The 20,701-nt window shown below is 45.9% G+C and overlaps 1 protein-coding gene across 6 annotated transcripts in view; it reads left to right on the forward strand.

Annotated features, from left to right (window-relative positions):
* The window catches only part of LRRK2 (leucine rich repeat kinase 2), a 155,947-nt gene that overhangs the window by 85,968 nt on the left and 49,278 nt on the right, over positions 1-20,701 (forward strand). For all 6 annotated transcript variants that reach the window (XM_060194684.1, XM_060194683.1, XM_060194682.1 and 3 more), the window contains 6 exons: positions 1,223-1,409; positions 3,967-4,148; positions 6,175-6,404; positions 7,114-7,241; positions 9,790-10,008; positions 20,167-20,368. In XM_060194684.1, coding sequence (XP_060050667.1) covers positions 1,223-1,409; positions 3,967-4,148; positions 6,175-6,404; positions 7,114-7,241; positions 9,790-10,008; positions 20,167-20,368 — 1,148 coding nt within the window. The remainder of the gene's footprint in view (positions 1-1,222; positions 1,410-3,966; positions 4,149-6,174; positions 6,405-7,113; positions 7,242-9,789; positions 10,009-20,166; positions 20,369-20,701) is intronic.

Raw genomic sequence — 20,701 nt, forward strand, 5'->3', positions numbered from 1 at the left:
ACTGCATGTGGACTTGTCGCAAAGATAAATATCACCTCTCAGCATGATGCCCAGTGGGTATTAGGTCCTCAGTGCAACCACTCGTGAAACTTGCCCCTGGCAGGTGGGGACCAGGGGCTTGAACCCAGGCCTTTACTTACTGTAATGTGTGTGCTCAGCCAGGAGTACCGCTGCCTGACCCCTGATCTCTCTCCTCATCTGGAGACCCCTCTCTGGCAGCTTTGTCCACTCCAGTTTCAGTGAGTATATCAGATGCCCATGTTTACTCTGCAGACCCCAGCCTCATGCTGAGGATGTTGGCATAATTCAGGGCTGTCCCTGAACACTGGCTTCATGTAAGTCTGATGGCCTGCCCACTACTCTCTGTGTTCACCTGCTGTTACCCAGTACACCCCTGGGGGCAGGGACAGGACTACAGAGAAAGCAAAGAAGGTCTGACATGTCTGTCATAGTGGTGAGCAGTTATAAAAAATAGTTGGGGGGGGGGGAAGGCACTGGCACACCTGGTCACGTGCTCGTATTACTATGCACAAGGGCCTGGGTTTGATTCCCTGCTCCCCACCTACAGGGCGAAAGCTTCGTAAGTGGTGAAGCAGGTCTGCAGGTGTCTCTCTGTTTCTATCCCTCTCTATCTCCCGTGTCAATTTCTCTGTCTCTATCCAGTAATGAATATTTCAGTAAAAGAAAGGGTTTGAATGGGGGTGGGCAGGCAGTGACACACCTGGTTGAGTGCAAACATTACATTGCTCAAGGGCCCGGGATCTAGCCTCCAGTCCCCACTTGCAGGGGGAAAGTTTCCCAAGGGGTGAAGCAAAGCTGTAGGTGTCTCTTGGTCTCTCTTCTTGTCTATCTCCCCTTCCCCTATCAATGTCTCTCTGTCGACAAATAAAAATAGAAAGAAAAAAGGATATATGGTCACTGAGAGGATTTGTAATGTAGGCACTGAGCCCCAGCAATAACCCTGGAGGCAAAAATAAATAAATAAGAAAGAAAAAGAAAATAGTTGAGCAGAGAAATAACAGACATTACCACCAGGGGTGCTCTCATCCCTGCATCCTATGGGGAGCCACCCCTCAGTCCCGTGGTGGGGGACCAAGGACCCTGTCCACCTTGGTCCAGCCTCGGCCTAGTAAGGCTCTGAACCCTGATGCTACCAATCAGAGGGACAGGGCAAGTTGGGTCTCTCTTCTGTGGCATCTGACCTCCCTGCTGTACCCTGCAGCCTGCGCTCCCTGGACCTGAGCAGCAATGAGCTGCAGAGTGTTCCCAGTCCTGCCCACTGGCGCTCCCTGAGCCTTCGAGAGCTGCTGTTCAGCCACAACCAGATCAGCAGCCTGGACCTGAGTGAGAAGGCGCACACCTGGGCCCGTATGGAGAAATTGCACCTTGCTTACAACAGGCTCAAGGAGGTAAGAAGCCGCCAGGGTCATCGCTGGGGCTCGGTGCCGACACTATGAATCCACTGCTTCCAGCGGCCATTTTTTCCATTATATTGGATAGGACAGAGAGAAGTTGAGAGAAGAGGGGGAGAGAGACAGAAAGAAACCTGCATACTTGCTTCACCACTTGGGAAGTGTCTTCTCTGCAGGTGGGGAGTTGGGGGTCTGGAACCTGTATCCTTGGCAGGGCCCTGCGATTAGTACTGTATGTACTTAAACAGATGTGTCACCACCCTGCCCCCTGCACCACTGCCTGGCTCCAAGTTCTTTATTTTATTTTTTAAGTTTGTTATCTTTATTTTTTCAATGGATAGGAACAGCCAGAAATTGCGAGGGATGGAGAGATAGACAGAGAGACAACTGCAGACCTGCTTTAGCACTCATGAAGCTTTCCCCCTGCAGGTAGGGACCAGGGGCTTGAGCCCAGGTCCTTGTGCACTGTAATGTGTGCACTTAACCAGGTGCACCACCACCTGGCCCCTTTATTTCTTTCTTTACTTAGTAATTTTGGTTAGAGACAGAGAAATTGAAAGGGGTGGGGAGAAAGAGAGAGAGAGAGGGAGGGAGAGAGAAGGGCAGCCCTTCTTCACTGCTTTTGAAGCTTCCCCCCTGCAGGTTGGGAGCAGGGACTTGAACTCGGGTCCTTGTTCATGGTATTGTGCTGCTATACTGATTGCACCACTGCCTAGCCCTAAAATTCATTTTTTTAAATTTTTTATTAGTGGTTTAATAATGATTAACAAGATGGTAAGATCATAGGGGTACAATTCCACATAGTTCCCACCACCAGAGTTACCTATCCCATCCCTTTTATTGGAAGCTTCCCTATTCTTTATCCCTCTGGGAGGATGGACCAAAATTCTTTATGGGGAGCAGAAGGTGGGAGGTCTGCCTTCTGTAATTGCTTCTCTGCTGGACATGGGTGTTGGCAGGTGAATCCACACCCCAGACTGTTTCTTTCTATCCCTGGTGGGGCAGGGCTCTGGGGAGGTGGGGTTCTGGGACACATTGGGGAGGTCGTCTGCTCAAGGAGGTCAGCATGACATCATGGTAGTATCTGCAACTTGGTGGCTGAAAGATGGTAAGGTATAAAGCAGGAAAAAATGTTTAATAAACAATAACCATAAAGTAGAAATAGAGCACTGGTTCAAGCCCCTGGTTCCCACCTGCAGGGGGGAAGCTTCAGGAGTGGTGAAGCAGGGCTGTAGGTGTCTCTCTGTCTCCCTCCCTCACTCTATCTCCCTTCTCTCTCACTTTTTCTCTGCCTCCATCCAATAATAAATAAATAAAAATATTCAAAAAAATAGAGTAGACGAGATTAGGAATCTTAGATTGGAAAGAAAATAGGAAGTCTATTTTAGGAATGTTTCTAGGGACATAAAGGTAATTTACACTTTTTTTGGTATTACCTTTATTTATTGGATTATAACAACCAGAAATTGAGAGGGAAAGGGGTGATAGAGAAAGAAAGAGAGACACCTGCAGCACTGTTTCACCACTTGTGAAGCTTTTCCCCCTGCAGGTGGGGGTAGGGCTTTGAACCCGGGTTCCTACACATTGTAACATGTGCACTCAACCAGATGCACCAGCACCTGGCCCCAATTTTTACACTTGTAATGAGGATAAATAGAGAGATTGAGAGAGGAGAGGAGAAAATCTATACATCCTACTAGAAAAATAATGCTTATTGCTGAAAAGTTGAATAGAAGAGCCTCCCAGTTAGACTGGTTCTAATGCAGTGATGTTTGAAGGAGAGAGAGCTGTGTGTGGATGTGTTGTGATGGGCTCTAGGGCCCAACAGAGGGAGCTGTTCACATGGATGTGGGGCTACCACCAAGCACTGCCCTTTAGCACATGAGAGTGGACGCTGGTGCCGGGGGGGGGGGGGGGGGCGAGGGAGTGGAGATGGTGGATGGGTGATACCCGCTGCAGTGCTTTCGAGTTAGGCTCTGGGACTTCCCAGGAGATGGGTCAGCACCAGCTCTCATGGTGCTTTGAGTGACCTGTCTGCCCCTCAGATGGGCTCATCCCCTCTGCTCTCCTTCCTTTCTCCCTCCCTTCCTTCCTTCCTTCCTTCCTTCCTTCCTTCCTTCCTTCCTTCCTTCCTTCCTTCCTCCTATCTATAGGATCTGCCCTTTCTCTCTCTTTTATTTCTAGTTTATTTATAAAATGGAAATACTGACAAGACCACAGGATAAGAGGGGTACAATTCCACATAGTTCCCACCACCAGGACTCCTTATCCCATCCCCTCCCTTGAAAGCTTTCCTATTCTTTATCCCTCTGGGAGTACTTTCTCCATATTTGGGAGCTACTCTCTGCCCTGATCCAGCTTTCTAGTCCCTTACCTAACTCTGCCACCATCTCCCCAGACAATACCTTGGGTGCACCTGCATGTTAGCTGTCAGGCTCAGGCAAAAATGAGTAAGGTCACGGGCCCCTTGGAATACACCTAATAGACCTACTAGCTTTCTCCAAAATGAAGACCCCCAAATCTTCAATCCAAATATTCTTGTTTATTTCTTAAGATTCCTCCCGAGATTGGCTGTCTGGAGAACCTGACATCTCTTGATGTCAGTCACAACTCGGAACTCAGATCCTTTCCCAATGAAATGGGAAAGCTAAACAAGATATGGGATCTTCCTCTGGATGAACTGCGCCTCAACTGCGATTTTAAACATGTGGGATGTAAAGCAAAAGACATCATCAGGTAAGATGCACTGATTCCGTATGTGCAGAAATTAAATTGAGGGACTGGGTGGTGGCGCACCCTGGTGAGAGCACCTGGGTTCAGCCTGAGCGAGTAGCAAAGTGGGGCTGCAGGTATCTCTCCTTCTCTCTCTCTCTCTCCGTCTTTCCCTCCACCTTAGTTTCTCCCTATCTCTATGCTGTACATGAATAAAGGCATTAAATATTATGAATATTAAGCTTGTTTATGATTTCTTTTGTCTGTGACTTTGAGGGCTATAGAGCTACTACACCCTTGGCGCCAGGTGGTGGTGTACCTGGTTGAGCGCTCTTGTTACAATGCATGAGGACCTGGGTTCATGTCCCTGGTCCCTACTTGCAGGGGTGAGGCTTCACAAGTGGTGAAGCAGGGCTGCAGGTGTCTCTCTGTTTTTCCACTCTCTGTCTCCTCTCTCAATTTCTCTCTCTCTACCCAAATTAATTAAATATTAAAAATAAAACATCCTGAATTCTTTCTATGAAAAAAGCCATAGCTGCATCCTGTATGCCATATGTAAATCTGCCTGGTCACGCACACATATGCTCTCAGTCTGGCCTCATTCAGGAGTCAGCATAACAGCACACACATGCACGCTACCTGGGTTCTGTGTCTTACGGCCTTTGAAAAATTACACTTTATATTATCTAGGCCTTTTTAGTTTGGTGAAATCTCTATGCATCTCCTGCTAATTAGCATTGTGAGCATGTTTTGATTATTTCAGAAGGAGACCTCATTCTATCAATGTTGCCCATCTTTGTCCTGATCAAAGTCTATGCAAGGCCACAGTGTGTGGAAAGAGAGGCACAGAAGCAAGGGTGGGTGGGCACTGGTGCACAGGGTTAAGCAAGCACATGTATCACCGAGCGTAAGGACCCAGGTTCGACCCCTTGCTTCTACCTGCAGGGCAGTGCTTCATAAATAGTGAAGCAGGTCTGTAGGTGTTTATCTTTCTTTTTCTCTATCTCCTCTTCCATCTCAATTTCTCTCTGTCCTGTAAAATCAAAATAAAGTATATAGAAAAAGTTGAAAAGGAAAAAATGGCTGCTAGAAGTCATGGATTTGTAGTGCTGGCACTGAGCCCCAATGATAACCCTAGTGGCAGATACACACACACACACACACACACACACACACACACACACACACACACACACACACACACACACACATTTGTTGTTATGACTTACAAGGGTTTTAAGTGTCCCTCTTTTTAAAATTTTCTGTTTTGTTGCCCTTGTTTATTATTGTTGTAGTTATTGTTGTTACTGATGTCATCATTGTTAGATAGGACAGAGAGAAATGGAGAGAGGAGGGGAAGACAGAGACGGGGAGAGAAAGACAGATGCTTGCAGACCTGCTTCACCACCTGTGAAGCGACTCTCCTGCAGATGGGGAGCCGGGGCCTGGAACCGAGATCTTTACGCTGGTCCTTGCTCTTTGCGCCACATGCAATAACCTGCTGCGCTACCGCCCAACTCCCAAGTGTCTCTTATATATACCCCCAAGTGCAACATTTCTGTGTTACAACTTAACTGCTATGAAACTTTTAGTGCTTCCAGGGCTTCTCACTTTCTCTTAGAAAATTATTTGACGGAGGCCTGGTGATGGCAGCACATGTTACAGTATGCAAGGACTGGGGTTTAAGTCCTTTTCCCCACCTGCAGGGTATATACTTTAGGAGTGGTGAAGCAGGTCTGCAGGTGTCTCTGTCTCTCTCACTCTCTATCTCCCCTCCCCTCTCAAATTTTCTGTGTCCAGTCAAATAAAAATAAAGTAGGGGGGAAAAAAGGAAAAATGACTGTCAGATTTGTAGTATAGGCACTGAGCTCCAGTGATAACCCTGATGGCAATAAAAAGAAAAAGCGAGAAAGAGAGACACATTGCTGGTCCAGCAGCAGTGCAGGCTACACCTCATAGTGATGTGGTACCCAACATACCCAGTTGCACGGCTTCAGCTCTGTCTCAAGCGTGTGGCCTCTAGGTTTAGCTGTTGTGTTTCCAACCCCAGGTTTCTTCAGCAGCGGTTGAAGAAGGCTGTGCCCTATAACAGGATGAAGCTCATGGTGGTGGGCAACACTGGTAGTGGCAAGACCACCTTGCTGCACCAGCTGATGAAAACCAAAAAGTCAGAGCCAGGGGCGCCGGGGACCACGGTGGGCATCGATGTCAAGGACTGGCCCATCCACATCCGAGGCCGGGGGAAGCGGGACCTCACCCTGAACGTCTGGGACTTCGCAGGTATACACCCCACTTGGCGCTGATTCTTACCAGCCTGTATCTCAGAAGGGGGCTTAAAGCTGAGCTTTATTTTCTTCAGTGCTACAGAGCTGCCTGGTGGATGCTGTGGGGTCATCCCAAAGCTGCCTGCTTCTCCCTGGGTAGCCTTCTCACCAGATGGAGGTGTTCGGGGGGGGGGCAGGCCCCATAGGTGCCGGCTGCAGCTGAGGGCCTGGATCCTGCCGTCGGGCCCTCCGTAGACATCTGGGGCTTTACCCAGTGGCTGTCTCTCTCTCTCTCTTCTATTATTTGCCTTCAGAGTTATCAATGGGGCTCAGTGCTAGCACTATGAATCCATTGCTCCCAGTGGCCATTTCTTTCTTTTTCTCCCCCCTTTATAATTTTTATTAGATAGGACAGAGAAGTTGAGAGAGGATGGGAAGATAGAGTGAAGGAGAGAAAGATAGACACCTGCAGACCTGCTTCACTGCTTGCAAAGCACACTCCCTGCAGGTGGGGACTGGGGCCTTGAACCCTGTCCTCACGCTTGGTAAAATGTGTATTTAATTGGGTGCACCACCGCCTAGCCCCCATGGTTTTCTTTCTCTTTGGGATGATCGTAGTACACAGTGCCACCTCAGGTGTTGTTATTATTATCACTATTTATTTTTTGAAAAGGGCCCTTGCTCACCAGATGGAAAGGTAAGAATAAGCCCTGATCCCTGTGCAGGTCAGGAGGAGTTCTACAGCACACACCCCCACTTCATGACCCCGCGAGCCCTCTACCTGGCTGTGTACGACCTCAGCAAGGGGCCGTCCGAGGTGGACGCCATGAAGCCATGGCTTTTCAACATAAAGGTGACCTTCTGATTATAGGAAAATGGATGGTTATTCTTGTTGCATGTTTGGGTAAGCAACTACTTCAGTCTCTTCACCTCAGTTTGATTTTAATTGTCACCAGGATTATCGCTGGGACTTGGTGCCAAAACTATGAAGCCACTGCTCCTGATGGCAATTGATTCTTTTCTTTTTTTCTTGCTATTTTATTGGATAGGACAGAGAGAAATTGAGAGGGGAGGAGGAGAGAGAGAGACACTTGCAGCCCTGCTTTACCACTCATGAAGTATATACTCTGCAAGTGGGGACCAGGGACTTGGACCTGGGTCCTTGTGCACTGTAATGTGTGTGCTTAACCAGGTGCACCACAACCCAGCCCCCTCAAATCACTTTTTTTTTAAAAAGAGCCAGAAGCACTAAAATTTTCATAGCAGTGAAGTTCTAATAGAAAAATGTTGCATTTGGGGTTATATAAGAGACCCTTAAAACCCTTGTAAGTTACAATAAATATGAATACATCTGTATTTATGTTTTAACTTCCCTGCCTTCCAGTTAAGAACAGACCCCGGCATTAGCACATGTCCTCAGTGGGAGTTCAGCTCAAGTCCTGCAGATCAGTAGAGAGGGAACCCAATTCAGTGGGCCCTGTGGTTTCACTCTTGGTCCTGCTGTCTGGTTAGCTCGTCCTCTGCCTCCTTGGGACTTGCTTTTCGTCCTCTGCCTCCTTGGGACTTGCTTTACAGAACTGCCTAGGACCATGGCTTTCCTGAGTCAAGTCCAGAAAGAGGTTCTATTAGAACAGCCAGGCACATGCTTTGATTGCTAACTATGTTTTGGTGGGGCAATTAAAAAAAAAACTTTTTAATAGTTATAGCTAGTCAGAGAGAGCAAGGGTGAGCTCACACAGTACAGTGCACAAATACTTGGGTTCAAGCCTCTGCTCCCCACCTGCAGGAAGAAGCTTTACCAGTGATGAAATAGGGCTGCAGTTGTCTGTCTTTTTCTCTCCTTATCTTGCCTTCCCCTCTCAGTCTCTCTCTCTCTCTGTCTGTCTCTTTCTCTCTCTCTCTCTCTCTTTCTCTGTCTATCTATCTATCTATCTATCTATCTATCTATCTATCTATCTATCTATCTATGTATCTATCTTTTACCAGAACACTGCTCAGTTCTGGCTTATGGTGTTGCAGGGGATTGTACCTGGGACTTGGAAACCTCAGGCTTGAGAGTCTCTTTCCATAATCATTATGCTGTCTACCCTTGCCCTCTCAGTTTCTCTCTGTCCTGTCAAATAAAAAGAAGGAAGGAAGGAAGGAAGGAAGGAAGGAAGGAAGGAAGGAAGGAAGGAAGAAGGCCACAGGAAGTTGTGTATTTGTCATGCAGGTATATAGAGAGCCCTAGTGATAATCCTGGTGTCAAATAAATCTTTTTAAAAAGAAGTTCAAAATGCATTTAGAGAATAGCTCACGGGCCCAGGTGGCACACCTGGTTTAACACACATGTTATAGTGCACAAGGACTCAGGTTCAAGCCCCTGGTCCCCCACCAGCTGGGGGCAAGCTTCATGAATGGTGAAGCAAGGCTGCAGGTCTCTCTCTCTCTCTCTCTGTGTGTGTGTGTGTGTGTGTCTTTACCTCATTGTCTCCCCTTCCCTCTCATGTCTCTGTCCCAAGTAAGTAAGTAAGTAAACAGATGCCTTTTAAAAGTTTTATGGGGAGTCGGGCTGTAGCGCAGCGGGTTAAGCGCAGGTGGCGCAAAGCACAAGGACCGGCATAAGGATCCCGGTTCGAGCCCCGGCTCCCCACCTGCAGGGGAGTCGCTTCACAGGCAGTGAAGCAGGTCTGCAGGTGTCTATCTTTCTCTCCTCCTCTCTGTCTTCCCCTCCCTCTCTCCATTTCTCTCTGTCCTATCCAACAACGACGACAACAATAATAACTACAACAATAAAACAACAAGGGCAACAAAAGGGAATAAATAAATAAAATAAATATTAAAAAAATAAAAGTTTTATGGAGGAGATTTAGTTTGTTTTCCTAACAGCAGCAGGTCATGTTGACACTTGGTTTCCTAGATCATAGGGTAACCTGCAATGAGACAGTGAAAGTCAGGGGGCCAGGCTGTGATGCACATGGTTGAGCTCAGCTGATACAGTATGTGGAAGGACCCGGGTTCAAGCCCCTGGTCCCCAGCTGCAGGGGGAAGACTTCATGAGAGGCGAAGCAGGACTTCAGGTGTCTCTGTCTCTCTCCCTATCTCCCCTCCTCTCAATTTATCTTTGTTATTTAGTAAATAATAAATTTTAAAGCTTTTTAAAAAGAGAGAAAATAGCTCACTTTAAGACATCAAAATGTCAAGAATGTCAAGAACCAAGCCCCGTGGCAGCCCTGCAATCTGGGAAGGAGGTGGTAGGAGCATGAAGAAGGAGCACAAAGTGACTTCATAGGGCTCTTGGCATGGTGTGTCTGCTCAGGTTTGGGTGTGAGGAGAGGAGTCAGTGGGGCCCTCCTCCCCGGGTCAGGGGCTGTGGGCAGGTGAGCAGTCTGGATGTGGATGACAGTGCTTCCTCCCTGCAGGCCCGGGCCTCCTCCTCCCCAGTGATCCTCGTGGGAACGCACCTGGATGTGTCAGACGAGAGGCAGCGCAGAACCTGCATCAGCAAGATCACTAAGGAGCTGCTCAACAAGCGAGGCTTCCCGGCCATCCGTGACTACCACTTTGTGAATGCCACGGAGGAGTCTGACGCCTTAGCCAAGCTGCGCAAGACCATCATCAACGAGAGCCTGAACTTTAAGGTAACATGCGGCGGGCTGGTGGAGAGAGGCGAGTCCTGAATTCTCACATCCTGTAGAAGTCAAGAATATTGAAAATGTCAGGTTTCCTCATGTTAGCACAGGGAAAGGACTTTCTATTTATTTATTTATTTTAGAAATAATATTTTTTAAATTTTTATTTCTTTATTAGTGAAAAAGACAGGGAGAGAGAGAGAACCAGATATCATTCAGGTACATGTGCTGCTGGGAATTGAACTCGGGACCTTAGGCTTGAGAGACCAATCCATTATCCACTGCACCATCTCCCCGGCCACAGGACTTTAAATTTTTAAAAGGACTTACCTGTGCCATGCTGGATGTTGAACCCAAAGAAAAGAGAAGAAAAATGACTGGAGGAGGGGGCCAGGCAGTGGCACACCAGGTTAAGCACACACATTACAGTGCACAAGGATCCAGGTTCAAGCCACTGGTCTCCCTCAGCAGGGGGAAAGCTTCATGAGTGGTGAAGTAGGACTGCAGGTGTGTCTCTGGCTCCCTCTCTGTATCCTTCTTCCTCTTGATTTCTGGCTGTCTCTATCAGATAAATATAATTAAAAACAAAACAAGGGTTCGAGTGTCCTGAGAGAAGCTGAGAGCATCAGAGGGTTTCTGTCTCTTGGGCTGTTCTCCCCGTGGTGAGTGAATCAGGATGATGAGCGTGATGGCAGGGTGGACATTCTCTCATCCTCTTGGGACTGTCTTTCTCCTCTGGTCTTTGCCATAGGCTTATCTTCATCTTCTCTGTTGCCCTTCCTGCTCGGGGAGGCCCCCTTTGAATTCTCCCTCAGTCTTGGAATACATTTTGTTTGTTTGTCTTAGTTTTTTTTTAAATTTCTTTATTGGGGAATAAATGTTTTACATTTGACAGTAAATATAGTAGTTGTACATGCATAACATTTCCCAGTGTTCCATATAGCAATACAACCCCCACTAGGTCCTCTATCATCCTTTTTGGACCTGTATTCTCTCCTCCCAACCACCCCAGAGTCTTTTACTTTGATGCAATACGCCAATTGCAGTTCAGGTTCTACTTGTGTTTTCTCTTCTGATCTTGTTTTTCAACTTCTGCCTGAGAGTGAGATCATCCCATATTCATCCTTTTGTTTCTGACTTGTTTCACTTAACATGAATTTTTCAAGGTCCATCCAAGATCAGCTGAAAACGGTGAAGTCACCATTTTTGATAGCTGAGTAGTATTCCATTGTGTATATATACCACAACTTGCTCAGCCACTCATCTGTTGTTGGACACCTGGGTTGCTTCCAGGTTTTGACTATTACAAATTGTGCTGCTAAGAACATATGTGTAGGGAGTCGGGCTGTAGTGCAACGGGTTAAGCGCAGGTGGCGCAAAGCACAAGGACCGGCATAAGGATCCCGGTTCGAACCCCGGCTCCCCACCTGCAGGGGAGTCGCTTCACAGGCAGTGAAGCAGGTCTGCAGGTGTCTATCTTTCTCTCCTCCTCTCTGTCTTCCCCTCCTCTCTCCATTTCTCTCTGTCCTATCCAACAACGACAACAACAATAATAACTACAACAATAAAACAACAAGGGCAACAAAAGGGAATAAATAAATAAAATAAATATTTTTTAAAAAAAGAACATATGTGTACACAGATCTTTTTGGATAGGTGTGTTGGGTTCCTCAGAATATATTCCCAGGAGAGGAATTGCAGGATCATAGGGTAGGTCCATTTCTAGCCTTCTGAGAGTTCTCCAGACTGTTGTCCACAGAGGCTAGACCACTTGACATTCCCACCAGCTGTGCAGGAGTGTTCCTTTGACCCCACAATTGCTCCAGCATTTACTGCTGCTACCTTTTCTGATGTATGACATTCTCACAGGAGTGAAGTGGTATCTCATTGTTGTCTTTATTTGCATTTCTCTGACAATCAAAGACGTGGACCATCTTTTCATGTGTTTCTCGGCCTTTTGGATCATTTCTGTGGTGAATATTCTGTCCATGTCCTCCCCCCATTTTTGGATGGGGTTATTTGTTTTTTTGTTGTTTAGTTTGGCAAGCTCTTTATATATTCTGGTTATTAACCTCTTGTCTGATGTATCGCATATAAAGATCTTCTCCCATTCTGTGAGGGATCTCTTGGTTTGGGTAGTGGTTTCTTTTGCTGTTCAGAAGTTTTTAAATTTAATGTAGTCCCATTAGTTTATGCTTGCCTTAGTATTTTTTGTAATTGGATTAATTTCATTGAAGATGCCTTTAAAATTTATGTGAAGAGTTCTGCTAATATTTTCCTCTACATATCTGATAGTTTCTGGTCTAACATCCAAGTCCTTGATCCACTTGGAATTTACTTTTGTATTTGGTGAAATAAAGTGCTTCAGTTTCATTCTTCTGCATGTTTCAACCCATTTTTTCCAACACCATTTGTTGAAGAGACTCTGCTTTCCCCATTTAGTAGTCTGGGCACTTTTGTCAAAGATTAGATGTCCATAGGTATGGGGGCTCACTTCTGGGCTCTCAATTCTCTTCCACTGGTCTGTGTGTCTATTCATGTTCCAGTACCAAGCAGTTTTGATGACAATGGCCCTAGAATATAATTATAGGGCCTCCAGTTCTGTTCTTTCTTCTCAAGATTGTTTTGGCAATTCTAGGTCTTTTCTGGTTCCAGATAAACATTTGTAGCATTTGTTCTATTCTCCTAAAAAGTGTGGTTGGGATCTTGATGGGGATAGCATTAAATTTGTATATGGCTCTGGGTAGTATATTCATTTTGATGATGTTAATTCTTTCAACCCATGAACATAGAACATCTTTCCACTTCTTTGTGCCTTTTGCAGTTTCCTTGAGTAGTGACTCATCATGTTCAGTATACAGGTGTTTCTCTTCTTTGGTTAGGTTTACTCCTAGATATTTTATTGTTTTTGTTGTTATAGTAAAAGGAATTATTTCTGGATGTCATCTTCTTGTAACTTAGTGTTTGCATAGAGGAATGCCACTGACTTTTGAGTGTTAATTTTATAGCCTGACACCTTACTGTATTGCCTGATGATTTCCAAAAGCTTCTTGCTGGATTCCATAGGCTTTTCTATGTATACTATCATGTCATCTGCAAATAGGGAGAGTTTGACTTCTTTTCTTCCAATCTGTATGCTTTTAATTCCTTGCTCCTGCCTGATTGCTATGGCAAGAACTTTCAACACTATATTGAATAATAATGGTGATAGTGGGCAACCCTGTCTAGTACCTGATCTGAGGGAAATGCTTCCAGTTTTTCACCATCGAGTATGATGTTGGCTGTAGGTTTGCTATATATAGACTCCACTATCTTCAGGAATTTTTATCTATTCCCATTTTCTGTAGTGTTTTGATCATAAAGAGATGTTGTATTTTGCCGAAGGCTTTCTCTGCATCTATTGATATGACCATGTGGTTTTTGGTCTTGCTTTTGTTGATGTGGTTGATCACGTTGATTAATTTACATATATTAAACCAACCTTGCATGCCTGGGATAAACCCCACTTGGTCATGATGAACAGTCTTTTTAATCTACTGCTGTATCTGGTTGACTAGGATTTTGTTCAGTATTTTAGCATCTATGTTCATCAGAGATATTGGTCTGTAGTTTTCTTTTTTGGTTGTGACCCTGTCTGCTTTTGGTATCAAAGTGATGTTGGCTTCATTAAGCTGGAAGGGAGTATTGCAGTGTTTTCAATCTTCTGGAAGACTTTAAAAAGTAGAGGTATTAGTTATTTGAAGGTTTTGTAGAATTCATTTGTAAAACCATCTGGTCCAGGACTTTTATTCTTGGGAAGGTTTTTGATAAGGTCTTGGTTTTTTTTTTTTTTTTTTTTGCCTCCAGGGTTATTGCTGTGGCCCAGTGCAGGCACTATGGATCCACTGCTTCTCGCGGCTATTTTTTCCATTTTATTGGACAGGACAGAGAGAAATTGAGACAGTAGGGGGAGATAGAGAGAGGGAGAGAGTCAGAAAGACACCTGTAACTCTCTTTCACCACTTGTGAAGCAGCCCCCTTGCAAGTGGGGAGCGGGGGCTTGCACCTGGATCATTGAGCAGGTCCTTGCACTTAATACTGTGTGCATCATCACCGGGCCCCTGGGCTAACACTTTTTTTTTTTTAGTAGTAGTTGCAGGAGGAGAAATTTCCTGAGGGCCTGGCAGAGCAGCAGGTGTCAGCTTTGCTGATAGATGTGCTGAAGAGATCACTGTTGGGCAAGTCTATTCTCAGCTCCTACTGGCACAGAGGAAGGAGACTGTGGTCATCACTGGGATGTCAGCACCATATCAGTGGGGTCCCTCTACCTTTCCATGACCCTTGTGCCACCTCTTAGCTTAGTTCCAAGACGGCTTTCCTGCCCAGGACCTTGGGAGCCCTGTATAAGGTGCTAGCCTGTGGCTGCTCATGGAAGGCTTTGCACATTTGTAGCTTCCACACCCCATCACCGCAGCTCAGACAGTTGCCTTGGTATGTTCCTGATGTCCTTGATGTAAGAAGAAAGGCCCTGACATGCTAGTGATACTGCTCTCCTCTGTGAGATGTGTGACTGGAGAGTAACGCAATGTCTACATGCCAATGTGTACATGCCAGATATACAGACTTTCTCTCTCGCTTACTTTTTTGTTATTATCTTTACTTATGTATTGAATAGAGACAGCCAGAAATTGAGACAGGAAAAGAGAAAGAGAGACGCTTGCAGCCCTGTTTTACCACTTGCAAAAATTTCCTCCTGCAGGTGGGGACTGGGTCCTTGTGCGCTGTAACATGTGTGCTCAACCAGGTGTGCCACCACCCAGCCCCTGATACACAGGACTTCTCTACTGCATTAAATGTTCCAGGGCTCCACATGGCCATCTTCTGAGAGAATTCTTGCACTTAAAGGATTTTGCTGTTATATGTATATACTTACTTATCTGCAGAGTTGTCACTGGGGCTCAGTACATGCATGAGGGATCCACTGCTCCTGATGGCCATTTTGTTCCCTTTTGTTCTTTCTTTTCTTGTTTATGATAGGGACATAGAGAAACTGAGAGGGGTGTGAGAGATAGGGAGACAGAGAGACCCCTGCAGCCCTGCCAAGTGCAGGTGCTGGTGTACCTGTCATTTGGCCCTATTGACAAGGAAGCCCTTGGACCACCTTTTTTTTTAATTGTGTTAGCAATTTAACATTGATTTACAAAAAACTATAAGATAACGGGGATAATTTCATACCATTCCCACCACTAGAGGAGCTCTGACTCCCATTCTTCCATTGGCATCTACAGCAGTTCTTCCAACTTGCAGATATGGGTTAACTGTTATTTCTACAACTATCTGTCTATATTTGTATATATTTACTCATTTTTTCCTATAGTCCTTTCTTCTCTTCCTGTCCAGGTCATACCTACACCTATTACTACTTCTGAATATCCTTTCTTTTTTCCTCTTCTCTCTCTGGATGTTGATGGGAGTTGGGGTTCAGGGTCCTCTGATTGTCTTTCCCCAAACATTTCTCCCTCTCTGAGAATATGTATCAAAATTCTTTATGAGGAGCAGAAGGTGAGAGTTCTGGCTTCTGTAATTGCTTCTCCACTGGACATGGGTGTTAGCAGGTGGCTCCAAACCCCTAGCCTGTCTCTCTCTTTCCCTAGTGGGGCAGGGCTCTGGGCAGGGAAGGTTCCAGGGTGCATTGGTGGAGTCATCTGTCCAGGGGAGTCTGGGTGGTGTCATGGTAGCATCTTCAGCTTGGAAGCTGAAAGGCAGTGAGACATAAAGCGGAACAAAATGATTAATGAAGAGGAGCCAAGAAGTAGGACCAGAATATATGAAAATAGGGATGTTAGGGTGGAAGGAAGCTAGGAAGTCTATTTTAGGCATGTTCCCAGGGACCCACAACTATCATAGTTTTTGCTTGAGTTTGATAGCTAATGTGGAGTTGGATATTATCTGAGAAGATGGTGTCAGAGTAGAGCAGAGGGCTAGAAAGTTGGACTAGGGCTGAGAGTCACTCCCAATCTTGAAAAAAAGGTGCAAATAAAATTAACTATTATCCCATCAACCAGACTCAGAGCCCATATATATTCATATTTAGCACAGGAGCCTGTGTGACCTCTGAGTCCCTGTCAGTCTGAGCTCACACTCCATGATCACAGCTGGGAACACTCTAGGCTGCACGCATTTCAGGACCTGTCTTCCATGTTCTTTATTCCTCTGGGAGTATGGTTATCTGCCATTGGAGGAAGACGGGTCCTGAAATGAGTGCAGCCTAGAGTGGGTTAATAGCCTCCCTTCAGAGAGTGGGGAGTCCCTGTCATTGCTGCTCTCCAGTAAGGGCAAGGTCCTGGAAAGCCCCACAAGAGGGCTTGTGATGCTGTCCCTGTTGGAGATGACAAGTGATGGTGGGCACCCTGACCACTCAGTAGAGTTGGGACCTTGAATCTCTGCCATTCCTTCCTATCTCCCCCTCACTCCCCATTGTCTGTCAGACCCTGGAGCAGACCTGTGGTCTGTGGGTGACCCGATGATGGACAGAGTACAGAGCTCAGACCAGCAGCCCCATTACTCACAGCACAGCCACGACCTATGGAGCCCAGCCCTCGGTAGTGCCACAACACTTGTGTTTGCTTGAATATGGAGCTTTCCTCTTTGGGCTAAAAATAAACGTCAGCTCAAAGTTTTTTTGATCCTACTATGGAGGAAAAGTGGTGGTTGGCAGAACTATGTTTGATTTTTCTGGGAAAATAAATGGAGACAATCTTTGTAATACTTATTCAGAGATCAATATGCAGGCAATGGTATTGCTGCTGTAAGTTAAGATTATAAAGGTCCTGGGGCTGGGTGGTGGCACATCTGGTGGAACACTTAATACTGTGTTGTTACACCTGGGTCCTCACCTGCAGGGGGAAAGCCTCATAAGTGGTAAAGCAGGACTGCAGGTTTCTTTCTGCCTTTCTCCCTCTCTCTCCCTCTCTGTGATTTCCCCTTCCTTCTCCATTTCTGGCTATCTCTATCCAATAATAAAGATAATAATAAAAATAAAATAATAATAATATCATAAATATTCTAGTTGCAAATAGATACAGAACAAGTTAATGTGTGTGAAAAACAGAAAGAGAGAGGGAGAGAGGACACTCAGCTTCTTTTTTACTTTTATTTATTATGGATAGAGACAGAGATATTGAGAGAGGAGGAGGAGATAGAGAGGGAGAGAGACACCTGCAGCCCTGCTTCTCCACTTATGAAGCTTCCCCCTGCAGGTGGGGACCAGGGGCTCGAATCTCGGTCCTTGCGCACTGCAATGTGAGTGCTTGACCAGGTGTACCACTGCCTGGTCCCCATCTTTTTCCCCCCTCCAGAGTATCACTGGAACTTGGTGCCTGCACTATAAATCCACTGTTCCTGTGGCCATTTTTTTTGGATAGGACATAGAGAAATTGAGATGGGAGGGGAAGTCAGAGAGGGAGAGAAAGACACCTGCAGAAATGCTTCACCGATTGTGAAGTGACACCCCCCCCCCCCCGCTACAGGTGGGGAACCAGGACCTCCAACCAGTATCCATGCTCTTCATATTATGTACACTTACCCCAGTTTGCCACCACCTGGCACCCCTTCCTGTTACATCAGGAAGCAAAGTTTATGAATTGAAAGTTTGGGGCAAGTTTGCCACCTGGTGGTTCTCATAGATATTTTAGTTACTGTTCTAAAAATTGATTTCCATACTCCCAGAGGGATAAAGAACAGGGAGCTTCCAGTAGAGGGGATGGGACATGGAACTCTGGGGGTGGGAACTAACAGAATTTTTTTTAAAAAGAATTAATTTTCAAGGAAAGAAAAAATGTGGGAAATATCTTAAAAATAGAAAGTGTGCTCGTGTGTGTGTGTGTGTGTGTGTGTGTGTGTGTGTGGTCATTGGGGTTCACTGATCCGAGAATACTTTTTAAAAATATATTTATGATCGCATGCGCAGATCCAGCTCCCGCCATGTGCTTCCACCTCAACCTAGCGAGGACTTGCTTCCTGGGCATCTGGGGTCCTGATGGAATTGGGTTTCAGAGTCCTCTGGTCATCTTTCTCTAACATTTCTCCACCTCTAAGAGTATGGAATAAAGTTCTTTATGGGGTACAAAAGGAGGTGTTGTTTACAGAATACCCATAATCAGATCAGCACTCTCCCCAAAACAGTTGAATACAACAAGAGATTGAATTGGACACATAATCTACAGATGAAACATCTACAGCCTCAGCCACCAAGTTGCAGATGTTACCATGATGCCAGCCTCACTTCCCTGGGCAAATGATCTCACCGATGTGTCCTGGAAATCCACCACCCCAGAGCCCTACCCAACTAGGAAAAGATGGAAACAGGCTGGAAGTATGGATCAATCTGTCAGTGTGCATGTACAGTGGAGAAGCAATCACCTGGTCCCAAACCTTTAGACTGCATTCACAGAGGATCTGCTTTCTTGTGTTCTTTTGACAGCAAGATGGCCTGTTCATGATGAAGATCCAGATAAAGGATTGTTATTTTTCATTATGCTCACTTCACTAGAATTTTTCATGAATTTTGAAAGTACTGGGAAGATAGCATAATGGTTATGTAGAACATTTTCATGCATGAGGCTCTGGAGTCTCAGGTTCAATTCCCAGCACCACCATAAACCAGAACTAGCCTCATTCTCTCCTGTCTCTTTTTTTTTCTCCTCTTTCTCTTTTGCTCTAAATCTCTTTCATTAAAAAACAATGTATTGCACCAAAGTAAAAGACTCTGGCATGGGGGACCTGAAACACCCCACTTCAGAGTCCAGGAACATGATGGCAGAGGAGGACCTGGTGGGGGGTTGAATTGTTATGTGGAAAACTGAGAAATGTTATGCATGTACAAACTAGTGTATTTTACTGTTCAATAAACCATTAATCCTATATATATATATATATATATACACACACACACACACACACATTATTGAATAGAGGCAGAGAGAAACTAGGAGGGAAGGGTGGGTGGGATAGGGAGAGAGTCACTTGCAGCCCTGCTTCATCACTTGTGAATCTTCACCCCTGTAGGTGAAGGTCATGGGCTTGAACCTGGGTCCTTCCACACTGTAATGTGAGTGCTTAGCTGGCTATGCCACCTCCTGGCCCCTCACTAGTCTTTTTTTTTTCACCACTCCTGTCACCAAAGGTCTGTTTCCCTATTCTTACCCCCTATAGATAAGCACTATAGTTCTCCCATAGTCTTGGAAATAGGTTGACATTTAGATTGTGTGTGTGTGTGTGTGTGTGTGTGTGTGTGTGTGTTCGTTCATATACTCAGTTATCTCTATTCTGTATATGAGTGAAACATTCTGTAGTCACTCCTCACCTCCTTACTTGCTTCACTGAGCTTCATCTTCTCCAATTCCATCCCCTCTATCCCAAAGGACACAAAACCACCCCTTTCTGCTGCTGCATAGTACTCTGTTGAGTATGCTGTGGGTTTTTTGCAAAGTATTTTCATGCTACTTTACTTGGTAGTTCATTTTAGAGTCACTTGCTATTGTTATTTTTAAATATTTGTTTGTTTATTCCCTTTTTTTGCCCTTGTTGTTTTATTGTTGTAGTTATTATTGTTGTCATTGTTGGATAGGACAGAGAGAAATGGAGAGAGGAGGGGAAGACAGAGAGGGGGAGAGAAAGATAGACACCTGCAGACCTGCTTCACTGCCTGTGAAGTGACTCCCCTGCAGGTGGGGAGCAGGGGGCTCAAACTGGGATCCTTATGCCGGTCCTTGTGCTTTGCACCACATGCGTTTAACCCGCTGCGCTACCACCCAACTCCCAGCATCCCTCAAATATTAGTCATCTTACACCCAACTTCTCTTTTTAAATTTTTTATTATCTTTATTTATTGGCTAGAGACAACCAGCAATCAACAGGGAAAGGGGAGATAGAGAGGGAGAGATACCTGCTACACTGCTTCACCCCTTGTGAAACTTTCCCCCTACAGGTGGGGACCTGGGGCTTGAACCCAGGTCCTTGTACATTGTAACATGTACGTATGCTTAGCCAGGTGCGCCACCTCTCGGCACCACCCCTTTTGATCTTATTAAAATAAGCTGTATATGTCTTCCTGTAGAAATGGGGAGACCTGAAGCCTGTGAAGGACAGGGGGGTGAGTTTTCACAGTTGTCCTTTGTCATTGTGCAGATCCAAGACCAGCCTGTGGTGGGGCAGCTGGTTCCCGACTGCTACGTGGCCCTGGAGAAGGTCATTCTGTCAGAGCGTAAGAACGTGCCCCCGGAGTTTCCTGTCATTGGCCGGAAGCACCTGCTTCAGCTGGTGGAGGAGAAGCAGCTGGAGCTGGATGAAAACGAGCTTCCACACGCGGTCCACTTCCTCAACGAGTCAGGTCCGTGCGCTCATTCCCAGGGTTCTCGGCACTGCCAGTCCCAGCACCAACATCTGTCTGAGGCTTGATAGCATGGCCTTTCAGAGCTCAATGGGACAGGCTGGCTGGCAGTGCACCTGGTAAAGTGTGCACCTTACAGTGTGCAAGGACCTGGGTTTGAGCCCCCCACTCCCCACCTGCAGGGCAGAAGCTTCATGAGTGATGGAACAGGACTGCAGGTGTCTCTCTCCTTATTTATTTATTTATTTGCCACCAGGGCCATCACCCAGGCTCAGTGCCTCCACTACAAATGCACTGCTCCTTGAGGCCACTTTTTCCATTTTGTTGCCCCTG

Source organism: Erinaceus europaeus, chromosome 7 (assembly GCF_950295315.1).
Source record: "Erinaceus europaeus chromosome 7, mEriEur2.1, whole genome shotgun sequence".
NCBI classification, from domain to species: domain Eukaryota; kingdom Metazoa; phylum Chordata; class Mammalia; order Eulipotyphla; family Erinaceidae; genus Erinaceus; species Erinaceus europaeus.